This window comes from Cebidichthys violaceus, unplaced genomic scaffold (assembly GCF_023349555.1).
Source record: "Cebidichthys violaceus isolate CVI_PGR_0920_01 unplaced genomic scaffold, fCebVio1.0.p SCAF_15, whole genome shotgun sequence".
Taxonomy (NCBI): Eukaryota; Metazoa; Chordata; class Actinopteri; order Perciformes; family Stichaeidae; genus Cebidichthys; species Cebidichthys violaceus.
This window is the reverse complement of record NW_027176318.1, coordinates 8,348,790-8,361,182: the sequence shown is the minus strand read 5'-3', so window position 1 is coordinate 8,361,182 and position 12,393 is coordinate 8,348,790. Positions and strand designations below refer to the sequence as shown.

The 12,393-nt window shown below is 40.8% G+C and overlaps 1 protein-coding gene across 8 annotated transcripts in view; it reads left to right on the top strand.

Annotated features, from left to right (window-relative positions):
• neto1l (neuropilin (NRP) and tolloid (TLL)-like 1, like) overlaps nt 1–12,393 on the top strand; it is a 63,998-nt gene that overhangs the window by 38,769 nt on the left and 12,836 nt on the right. For all 8 annotated transcript variants that reach the window (XR_011102842.1, XM_068709828.1, XM_068709825.1 and 5 more), the window contains 4 exons: nt 1,312–1,353; nt 1,646–1,773; nt 8,899–8,981; nt 9,939–10,084. Coding sequence is in view for 7 of the 8 variants with exons in the window: in XM_068709828.1 (XP_068565929.1) it covers nt 1,312–1,353; nt 1,646–1,773; nt 8,899–8,981; nt 9,939–10,084 (399 nt within the window). In the remaining variant the exon portion in view is untranslated. The remainder of the gene's footprint in view (nt 1–1,311; nt 1,354–1,645; nt 1,774–8,898; nt 8,982–9,938; nt 10,085–12,393) is intronic.

Genomic DNA, 12,393 nt, shown 5'->3' with positions numbered 1-12,393 from the left:
GAGTCAATTTCTGTCTTGTGTGAAGTCATCTGAGGAGCGATATTGAATCTATGGGGATAAGAGACTAGACTGTGATGTTTCACTAGCAAGACGAGGTAACACACCTCAGCGAGGCCGGTCCTGTTGATGTAATTTATTGCAACATTATAGAGAGAAAAAAATGTAAAAACCTTTTTCGCTTCAAGCTGACTTTCAAAACTTTAGCAGAGGCTTCCCTTATCTTGTTTAGCTGACAAAACGTATGGCCTCAGCTTTGTTAAAGTTTCTTTTCTTATACTCAGTGTGTTAAAGTTTGGTTAAGGATTAGATTCGTAGTCCCCGACGGTCTGCTAAAATTTTCTGAAACCTTTCTTGAGGATATTTCTAATGTTTTTGCTCTTCCATTTATCTCAGTTAAGCTTCAGTTCTGTTTTGTTCTGACAGTGCAAAAGGGAACAAAGATAAACTCAGAGGAGCTTTTATTCATATTTAGTATATCAGTCCAAGAAATATTATCCCTTTGTATTCTTATCGAGACTCGCAGTGTAATCGGTCCTGTAAGTCAACAGTGACTTGACAGTGACCTTAGTGTCATGTCCATTTAGCTGCACTGTCTGTTATTCCCCCAGAAAAAGAACACATGGTTTGCACAGCGACTTTGTCTAAGAAAATGTATCTGGTCCTAAACCTAATTAAGCCAAATTACTGTCAAAGGCGCTGTAAAATACAGCTGCAAATTCTAGTGATTAGCATGTTGAATGAAACCCAAAGAGAACATCTTCTGCACAAGAGTTTGACCTTGATCCTTGAAATTCGCTTGCAAAGCCTCTAATGCCAGTAAATGTGGTTGATTCCAGATTTGAACTAATAGCTCTAATGAGGATATTTTACATAATTTTAGGGGAGTGGGGATACTGTCATGAGCTTATTATCTTCATTTGGTTAGCATAAGAGTAATTTAGAGTAGGTTTTCTTTGGTCAGAAAACACCCACAGACTTCACATGTGCCTGGAGTAGACTTGTACACACTTATACCTCAATGACTGTAATCAAACGAAGAAGTACAGGATTTAATTACTCTATCAAATGCAGAGTGTATGCAGAATTTGACAGGCAGAAGACAACATGCCAACAGCTTTCTTTAAGGTGACTTCAAACTAGAGGGTGTAGCAAAGCAGAAATGATTTAGGAGTGAGGGCAGCAATTTGTAGTTTTCTCTGGAAGTTCCTCTGTACATTGTTACACCTGGTTGTATTGCCTCTGTGAGGATCCTGACTTTGTAATCATGTATTAATAATGAATGCCCCCACCCCTCCTCTGCTCTCTCTACAGATCCGGACTTTGCAGACTTGGGAGTCCCCCCACCTCTGCCCTGTAGGTATACTCCCTCTCTGTCTCTCTGTCTGCTTCTGTGTCTTCCTCTCTCTCTCTTTCTGCCTTTATCTCACTTGTTATCACATTCACTTTTTTTCCTTCTTTTTTTTATCTCAATAAGCCTATTCGTGCTGTGGTTCCTCCAGTTCTTTGTATTATTTGCACTCTAGTTTTTTAAAGTCCATGTGTGGTATTTGTGAGTCCATGTGTGTTAGCTTGAACTGCACATGCGTACATATGTATGCATGTGTGTGTGTGTGTTTGTGTGTTTATGCCTATGCGTTTGTTTCAGCCTGTCAGTATGACATGGTTGGTCCAGAAGGTATCGTTGAGTCCCATCAGATCACCAGAGACGGGAAGGCTGACGCCACCGAGGCCGTCGACTGTAAATGGTACATCCGTGCTCCGCCGCGCTCCAAGGTTAGTGACGCTAAGCTACGCTCCCGTCCAACTGTGAATTACATTTACTGCCAAATTTTGAAATGTCACACGAAATGAAGTGGAAGTGAAATTGTACTCCCATCAGCTGGGTTTATGACAGCAGAACACAGTTACATCAGACAACAAATTAAGAAAAGAAAGAAAAAAAAACACGCCGCAAGACTGCTGTTCATTTGCCAAATACTGCGTGTCTTCATTCATTCATTCATTCTAAACTTTCAGCTTCAACTTCAAGACTTTGCGATGTATTTTTTCTGTTCATTTTCTGTTTCCATATAGCATTCCTTCACACACGCAGTAAGATCAGGGGTTGCATCAGGAAGCTTTGATATTGCATGTAGGTTTGTGTGCAGCTGTCAGCGGTATCCCAATGTGAGTGTTTGTGGCTGTGGGGGAACTTGTTCCTCTGCTGGGGTCAGACAGATAGGCAGAAGGGTTTACTTGGGGTCTGGCCCATTTTTTAATCAGCAAGCTGTTGCCAAGAGGAAGGGAGAGAGGGGGGGGGGGTTAGACTGGTCAGACAGACAGAGAGAGGGGGGGAACGTAAGTGCTGATGAAATAGTGTTGCTGTGCAGTTTGACCCTGAGGCCTCCGATAGTCTGCATTTGTTTTCTCCATCAGTATTTTCCACGCAGCCCTGCATGCATATACAAATACTGACATACAAACACACACACACATACACACCTTTATTACATCCCTTTACACACACTAGACATGCTGCCTTATCTACCAGAGTTGCCTGTGCTGCATTAATGCTACGGGATTAAAAGTTGCCCGAGGGAAGAGCAGCAGCAGTACAGGAAAAAGCCACATTTTACGAACACTATAACTTCTCATATGGCTTGGTCATATACGCACACACACACACACAGTTCAGTCCATGACTGCAGTTAATTTACTCCTGGAAAAATGTTGGTCTTCTTCTGGGTGCATTTGCAGGGCTTGATTTAATAATAAGGCCACAATTTTACTTAGACTTTTAGAGAACATTTCAGTCAAGGACAAAAAGCATTATGAGGCCTGCATTTTGAGGATTTAAAGGGTATGGCCCCATTTATAATACTGTCGTTTTAAATTGTGAGATAAAATATACTTTGTGCTATAATGGTTTCAAGTTACAATCACGGAGATCTGTGTTTCCTTCTCTTTGGCGGCACCCATGGTGATAAGCAGTAATTGCAGGTGTGTTTTGGGATCTTACTTGGAATGTTGCCCCAGTTTGTAATACTGCAAGTGCAAGGGCTTTTATCAGAGGGCAACATGAAATTGAGGACATCTATCTGTTGCCTCCACACGGCTCTCAACATGGCGACAGCTGAGCCTTTCAAGGCGGCGTCATCAGCTGTAACTGCCGTATGAGCGCAAGGCAGAGAGTGGTGGCTGTGAGCTAACCAGGGGGGCACTAAAAGGCACTAAAAGGTACTTAAAGGCACTAAAAGGTACTTAAAGGCACATGCGGCCTGGCTGGCCGGCCTGGCTGTGTCAACAAAGCACAGCGAAGCTCAGGGTGACTTCATTCTCTGCTCAGGTCGACATTACTCCACTATATCTTTACATTGCACATAGTTGTCTGCTGCTATATGCTCTGATTATGGAATAGAGAACCTTTAAAATTTTATCTCAGACATTTGAGCGTATGAGAATGTAAAAATGTAGATGTAAAGAGAAACTTCATTGAACAATATTAAGGGTTACTGCAAGAAACTAAATCAATACATACAAAATAGTGACCAACTATATAGGATTCTATTAGTGGGGTTAAGTTCTCAAGTACCTCCTGTTACTCACAAAAGTGAGATAAGGCAGCTGCCATGTCAGCTTCACCGTCACTACTTGTTTCACTAATTCAGCACTTGTTAATGTTACAAGATGTTATCACTGGCCGTAGAGATCTTTTTTTAAAGTCATACAGTCCATATTGGGGAGGCTATTAAACTTTGTTCTATACACACTATACACACCCCTACTTATGATATGACTGGCTGATAATATTGGAGTGACTGTGATTCATGGCCACAGCAGTTACTTAGCTCTTATCTGACACATTCTTCGCGGTCGCATATTTCCATCTAAAGCCTTGTCTCCCTTCAGAATGTCCTTCGGTTTCAGCTTCTTTAGGCCCCAAGGCCACAGGAACCATAAGATTGCGTCATCCATCTATAGAGCCATTCTTTTCATCGTCAGCTCCGATAGAGCCAACCAATACTGTAACTTTGATTACAAGTATAGGTATTAGCAGGGACCCTGGCCACAGTTAAATGTTACAATCAATGCAAAAAGGCAGCATTAATTCGTCAGTCTCTCTAAGTGGAGTGCGTAATTCAGCCAGTGCATTGCAGCTACAGCACCAAAGAGGATCATAAGTCTATGGCTAAGGCCGTGTATGTGCATGAAAGAGCAACAGAGGGATCGAGCCTGGCAGTGTGATGTATTTTCCTTGGTCTGAATCAGTGTCATTTTTTGCCCTGCAGGAGTGTCTCACAAGGCAAGTCATGGGCCAGAGGCTGACAGTCAGTGGCACTGATGGACAAGGCAGCAAATACGTTTTTTAGCACAAATCTATCTTCAGTCACATACAGTCCTGAAGCTGCCACATCCACTGTTCATGCTCAATCACGCCCTAAATATATATAACTTACTGTACTCTCTTTCTAAAACACACACCGGCTCACACGTTACCGCAGTGAGGGATGCAAAGGACGCCACCCACCACATCAGTGTATGTGCTGCGTGCTTTCCTTTCCCTATGCTGATACAGTACTGCACTGTACCCACTGTGCCAGAAACAGCAGAGAGATAATGACATCCTATACCGGAGGCTCTAATTAGACTGTACCGGAGTGCTCCAGAGAAGCAGAGAAGAGAAGGGAGGAGAGGGGGACAGGGGAGGAGGAAAGATGGGAAAGGAGGGGATAAGGGAAAGATACTTAATAATGCATTTTATCAAATATCTAAATGTATAGGGAGGAAGTTCAGTGGCGAGATGGCAGATGGGGCGTGAAAGGTAACTAAAGGGGAGACTGGCTGAAAGGGATACCTGCAAGTAAGCAATAATAACCATGTGTTGTTGCCAGAAATGACAGCACTGCACCAATTATAATGCTATAATGTGATTGCTTTACACCACCATGTGTCATTTTAATTTCATCCTATAAATAGATTTCACAGAAACTACCTTGAAAAAACGCACTAATTAGCTTTTACTAGTAACTTAAAAGAAAACCCAACAACATGCAGCTAGTGGCAAGGCTGTGCAAAACAATATCACCCTTTACATACAGACATACATATACAAAATAACAACTCTCAATAATAACTCTCGTCGACTGCATTTGGTGTATTTCTAGTATCATTTCATCTTCTTGGTGATTCTGTTTGGACAGCTGTCCGAATTCAGCTGACAGCTGTTAGTTGTAGAGGAATATTTTTAGTTGCCTTGTTTTGACTCATAACAGTTACTGCATTTTCCCAACCATCATTTGTGTTTTGTCTGTTTTACACTGTCTGGATTTTTCCACCACGCCAGCCCGCACTGTCTGACACCTTCTGCGTCTTTTCATGACAGTAATGGACTAAATATGGGCATTCATTTTGACTGTAATGAACAGCACGTACATTGTTACAGGCTGCCTTTTAGCAACACTGAGAACATATTCCTCCCCAGTCAGTGATGGATTCTGCGTCATTATTGGGCGCTGCAGAATCAATGAGGAGGCAGCCTATTTTCCTGCTGGAGCCAATCTCTCGCCTTACAAATTGGTGATTGTATCTATCTGATCCATTACCGTCATTTGGCTTTGTGATGCCATCTGCAGTCTGATTTTTCCTCATCTTCAGCCATTTGGAAGAGTTCAGCAACAAGAGCTGTAGAAAAAACAGCTTGTACACCATTTATGCACTTGTTGGTTTGCGCATGCCTCCCTCACATAACGAGGCCTTTCTTGATGGACTTTCCACTCAAATTTAGCGAGCACCGACCACACATTACTTCACAGGCATGAAGAGCTGCAGTTATTATTCTTCCATGCCTAAACATGAGCGAAATGGGAACGATTCTGTGGTACCATTTACATTTCATGTCATAAAAATAATACATTCTTGATCGAAGACCATAAGGCTGTCATCTTTTACAACATAAAAGGGTGCATGTGGCAGTATGGTGTAAAGGCTTATTTTTCTTTTATCACTGTGTTGGCCCTCTCTGGCAAATAATAATAATTGGAAAGACTTTTGTTTCTTGGTTCTTTCAAGTTTAGCCTGAAACTACCAGCACTTACAAAGGTAGCCATGTCCTGAAGCCGCATTTCCATCTGTCCTGCACAAGCGTTTCAGGTTTTGAAGTTCACACTGTCAGCAGGACAACAGTGCCATATTTTTTGTGCTGGATTGGTTTACATTGTATTAATACATACAACATTGTAATACCTCTGTGTTCGACTTAAACTAGACCTGTGGAGGACAAACCTATTAGCTGCAACATGAGAGATACAGCAAGTATCGTCACACAATTCATCATTGATGTTAATGCAGAGCTCTTATAAGCTGTGAAAAGACTTCGGTCAGATAGACCACGATAGACTCAACTCACATAGAGAATGTTGCACTGGTGTATTAGTGCAGCTCTAAAATATGTCATAGATAATGGCATGGCCAAGTGTCCACAGCCACACTAACAGCTGCTCACAGTAACAGTGCATGCTGATTATGAGCAGGTATAATGTTTACCATGTTTGCCCATCTTAGTTCAGTGTGTTAGCATGCTAGCATTTGCTAATTTGAACTAAACATCATCTGAGGCTGATGAGAATGTCTACGGCTTTTTTGTATTAAGTCATAAAACAAAGTATTGGACACATTTCAATTATGAGCAAATGATAACGCTAGATGAGAATTGAGGCTATCCCTTAACTCATCCTGAGGGGGAAATGAATGTCTGTAAAAACGTTCATGGCAGTTCATTTAGCATTGAGCTCTGGGGAAATGCCAGATAAAAAACAAACACTCAAAAGAGCACAAAATGTATACATTGTAATATTTATTCCAGTAGCATTAATTACGGAAGTGCTATTGACTTACTCTTGGACCTGAAGACTGTTTTTTAATGAGTTTTTGTTGAAGTAATAGAATTGGCCCTGTCCGGCCAGCAGGATACAGTGTCTGAACCATGTACGTATGTCTGTCCAAAATCTTGGGCCAATCAATTCAATAGATGTTTACATATTTCACAGGATAAATGAAAACGTTGAACTGCTGGTGATGGAAATTCAAGGGTTACCAAAGTCGGTAGGATTCATCCTCTGGGGACAATGGAAGTGTGTACAAAAAAGCAAAAGAAGTCCCCAACACCACCACAAGCCTCATGACTCAGACTAGTACCACAAACTGTATCATGGTCAAGCTCGGAGATTATGCTCTTTACCAATAGTCAGTTCATCACTTTAATCAGCCATTATCACCAGATGAAGTCCATTGAAAAAGTTGAGTGTACACTTGATCAACATTGTTTTGTATTTGTAATTAGTCTCCCCTGATGGAATTAGCTTTTATTACTTACAGACTGTTACATTAACTGCATTTGTGCCGTGGATAGAAAACGTCACGCCTAATTTGGCTGCTACTAGCTGACGATTGGGCCAAGTGACCTAATTAACATGCTCATAGGTACTTTTTTCCCGATTACTGGCCTCATGAACCTTGACATTGACTATAACCTTTAGGATGACACATGAAGTCAGACTTCTTTGGCAATATGCCATATGGAATCGAGCCATTTTTTAAACATCATCGACCTATAACAACTACTTTGTCCTTCACTCTTTCGTATTGTAAGGGATTGCTGACAGTTCTCTTCAGATCCTAAATTCTTCATATTTCTGAAAAAATATATTCTTAGCTGCATTTTATGAATGTAATATCTTTCTGAGTTCATCCACCCTGTTCAAAACCAAATGTTGTATCCACCATCTCAATGTTTCCATCACATTTAAAAGGCACTGTGCTGACAATTCTTGCTATATTGGATAAACCACAACAGCACTCTACAGAGACGTCTGCTAAGAAATTGTTTCCAGAGCATCTTCCATCTTCCAGTCCTTCCTGCAGGGGTTAGGACATACATTTTAGGAAAGGCACATCTCTATTTTATTTCGGTATCACAGCATTGAAGACCAAAATAATGTCCTTAGTCTTGTGACAAAAGCCTTAAGAGTGGCTGAATATGACTAATCTTTATTAGATGGAAGATTATTGAATATGGAATCTTGGGGGAACTAGATAACTTGTTTCCCCCCCTCCAATCCATTTCACTTGTCATGTTGTTGAAGCCGAGTTGACGTTCCAAGGTCCATTATCCTGCTACATCTGCAGCTTTCGTCTTTGGGCATTTTGAAGCGTCACATTTCCCTGTCACAATTCGGGAGCGATCCACTCATTAACCGTAATGATGGCAAGTGCTGTGCGCAGCCAACCAGAACCACAGCAGGGATTGGACGATCTCAGCCTGATGAATGAGTGACAGATGATGCAGAGGCAATAAGGAAGTATTACTTTCAAATAGCTGTTGTGAAGAGTCAAGGTGGTTACCAAGGTGGATATTTCACTCAATAAGGGATCGTTAAGGTAATAAAATAGTCCATATAGCTGTCACGGTTTTAAAAGCTTCGTTATTACTGTATATGTTTGGTATTCATGAATTTGAAAGAATGGGTCTGAAATGAACTGTGAATGGATGACATTTTCTCTCTTGATAATCTAAAGCTCGTGGCAAAATGTCCAAAGTCTCCTCAAAGTTTAACAGGGTTGTAGGTTTTATGTAATGCTTTATCCCAACAGATAATGAGTCTAAAGCTAATGGAGCCTGAGTCCTCCTTTCATATGCGCACGTAATGACTTTGTACAAGCTGCAGTCTGTCAGTCTTATTTCATTACAAAGCCTTTAAATCAGGCTCTGGGATAATGAGTAAGGTGCACAGGCCATAATAGAAATGAGCTGAAATATTTTCAGTTCACCTTTTTTTCTTTCCACGTCTTTAAATTTCCTCATTTGACCTTTGCCTTTTCTTTCTGTATCTTCCCTCCTCCCTGCCTCCGTGCATTGGACAGATCTACCTGCGTTTTCTCGACTATGAGATGGCCAATTCCAACGAATGCAAGCGCAACTTTGTGGCAGTGTATGATGGTGGCAGGTGTGACATTTTGAACCTCTCATTTTAATAAATTATACAGAGGCTCAAAGTGGCCATAGTTACTCATTCATTTTAGGCCCTTTATCTTGTGATCATGACTTAATCATCTCCTTATCTTGAGAACAACTTACCATTGTGCTTTTTCTCTTGAAGACTTTAATATTTAAATATGTCATGACATGAAATTAATGGTCCGTCCATGTCAAGTTAACCTCTCATGACTTAATGGGTAGCATACTGAGAACTTAAAGCTTAAATAAGATTAATTACTTTACAGGAATCAATTTCTGACACAAGGAGAAAGAGCCTATCATTATAAATTCATATTCAAGACAAATTGTGGACAAATCTTTGTCAGTTATCGTTTAGGAATAGTCCAAACATTTCAGAAATGCACTTGTTTGCTCTCTTGTGGAGAGATGCAACCAGTATAAACCCTAGGAAGTCACTGCACCCAGCCAAGAAATAGCCAAGCACATATCCCCCATAACACCACAACTGGTCGTTTTTGCACTTTTTTGTACGGATTAAACAAACAAGATTTAAAGGTGCTGATAGGTGGATTGTGTTACCTTTGGACAGAGCCAGGCTGGCTGTTTCCTCCTGGTTTAATGTCTGCTGACTGTAGCAATTGAACATTAATAAAGCAAGTGTGTTTTCTAAAATATCAAACTATTCCCAACTTCACTTGCAGAACTGAAACTTCTTTTTATCTCAAGATCATGAGATATTTAATTCATGATAAAAAAAAACATATTCAATATCTTGAGATAAGGAATATATATATATATAATAAAAAGTTGTGATCACATGATATTGGCCCTTAAAATAATCGGAGCAACCATGGGTGCTGTTAAATAATGGAGATAATTGAGTTTCACATTGAGATTCAGAGCGAATGTCCATGATACTTGATAATAAACTGCAGATATGTTATCTCATCCTGACTCGTCTCAGTTCGGTGGAAGACCTGAAGAGCAAGTTCTGCTCCACGGTGGCCAACGACATCATGCTGATTTCCACACTGGGCGTCATCCGCATGTGGGCGGACGAGGCCAGCCGCAAAAGCCGCTTCCGCATCCTTTACACGACCTACCAAGAGCGTAAGATTTCTACACTCACACTCATGCTGTTTGTCATAAAGATGTTGACTGCAGCATCACTCACCTACTGAGAGGAAACTGATTAGCTTTATTAATCAGACTGCTTCTCCATGACGGCGACATTGACACCAAAAAACACCCAGGTCTGGTCTTTAGTGGTAGACGTCAAAGGAAGAAGGTGGCACAGTGACCATGTTTATGGCAACTTCTGTTGGATGCTTGTAATAGAAAAGATGCTGTCGGAGGATTCCATTTAGTTTTATGACCATTTAAACAGCAGCAGGAAACCAAGGAATGTGATTTCCATTATAGGGAATATTGCCTGTGGGTTATTACGAATATGATAGCATTGGTGGATTTTAGCTCAGTGATGCAGCACTACCAGCACCGTTCTTAATAGATAGATACAGAAAGAGAGAGAGAGAGAGAGAGAGAGAGAGAGAGAGAGAGAGAGAGAGAGAGACAAAGGAATATCTGGGTGAGCAACAGTTGTTCACATCTCCCCATTTTCTTTTAGCCAACACAGCCCACAAACTCTTCCTCTTTCTCATTCAGTGGCTCCTCATTGATGGAGCTTGTAGTTTGACAGGGGTTGCAGAGGGCATTCTTTGTACTAGTGAGGTGAATGAAGAGGGTCTCCGGCTTGTGAGTATACAGTATGTCAATGTCATTCAATGCCTTTTCACTGCCGCACGCACGCACACACACGCACACACACACACACACACACACACACACACACACACACACACACACACACTGCACTACTAAACATTGCATCTTTTCATTTTTGGAACATGAAGAGATATCTCTCACAAGGGAAGATTTTTTTTTTTTTTTTTTTTTTTTTTAGGAAAACAATAAAAGGCTGCTCAATTTTTTATTTTTTTTTACATGATTCAAATACAGGAAATATGTGAAATCAATTCAATGAGTTTCAAAAACATAATTTGCGGTTCCACTGAAATTTCAGAGGTGCTATACTCTTTCATTTTTATGATGGCATAAGGAAACACCATGCTTCCTTTCAGATTGCTTTATTGTTGCCTCAGTGCCTCATATTGAGATTATGGCTAAGAAATAATGCATCATGGATTAAGAAATATATTCAGAAGTCAGTGATTATTTAAAAGTGAGCTGAATTTACTTCATCCTACTGCATGGTCAAGTAAGTCACAAACTTAACGAATCATCAGACCCTGAAGACGATCCCTTGTCACTCCTCGCATCTACAACATGTCTCTATTGGTTGTATGTGTATGTAGCAGTACGATTCGTTTAGTGTCTTGCTCCTATAGAATAAGCGAACAGCGTTAGTGTTAGTTGTTTGTGTTGTGAAGTCAGTGTCCCCTTTCGTGAGGCCTTTTCACCAAGCAGAGCCAGGATGTGCTGTTGCCAGGGCAACGCCTCTGCTTAAGTCACTCAGGCGATCCCAGACCTCAGCCTTTAGAGCAGCATCCACCACAGCTCAGCAGCACTGCACCAACCCTGTCAACAGTAAATGAACAGGTGTACCAGAGAGGTAATTCAGTCTAGTGATGCTGTCTGAACTTGCTGCGAGTGCAAGTCAACTTTTCTTTTTTTTTTAAACAGTAAAACGTACCATAGTACATTGGAAATAGCGGAGTAACGCTGCTTATGTCAACATGCACCGTCATTTCGTCACAGGGTAAGATTTCTTTACAAGATGTAATGACATTTTAATGAAATGCACATGGTTTTGGAAGATTTTTACCTTGTTGATTTCATAATGTAAAACAAGAGCATGTTTTGAAAGGCTGCAGTCACAGTCAAATCACATTGAGGCAGAAACCGTAGAAATAAAATAAGTAGACGATCATTCTACATTGCAGCTCCCTGAGAAACTGAAAGGCGAGGAAAACATCTGTTCACCAGAGCAAATTTGGAAAACTTAAAAAAAAAGACACCATTTTATCATAATACAAAGAGTATATAGTGCAGGCATTGTTCAAAGAAAAGTTTCATTACCATGTGAATAAAAAAATAATTACATTTTTAAAATCATTACTGGGAAAAGATGGAGAGCAGGCAAGTGCAGTTGACAGAAGGGACAAAGTAAGGTGAGGTACAATGTGCACCATGTACCACAGAAGTTAAATAATGGTGAAAGGAAGACAATGTGGAACTACTACGAGTGAGCATGTGTACTCTTTTATCAGGTGCACTCTCTATTTGCAGGGCCGTTTTTACAATAAGCGTTCCCTTGCTGCAGTAGATCCCCAAGCCATTATATGTTTGTTCACAGCTGCTGGTTCCCAGTGGGACCAGCAGTTTTTAGAGAACCATTC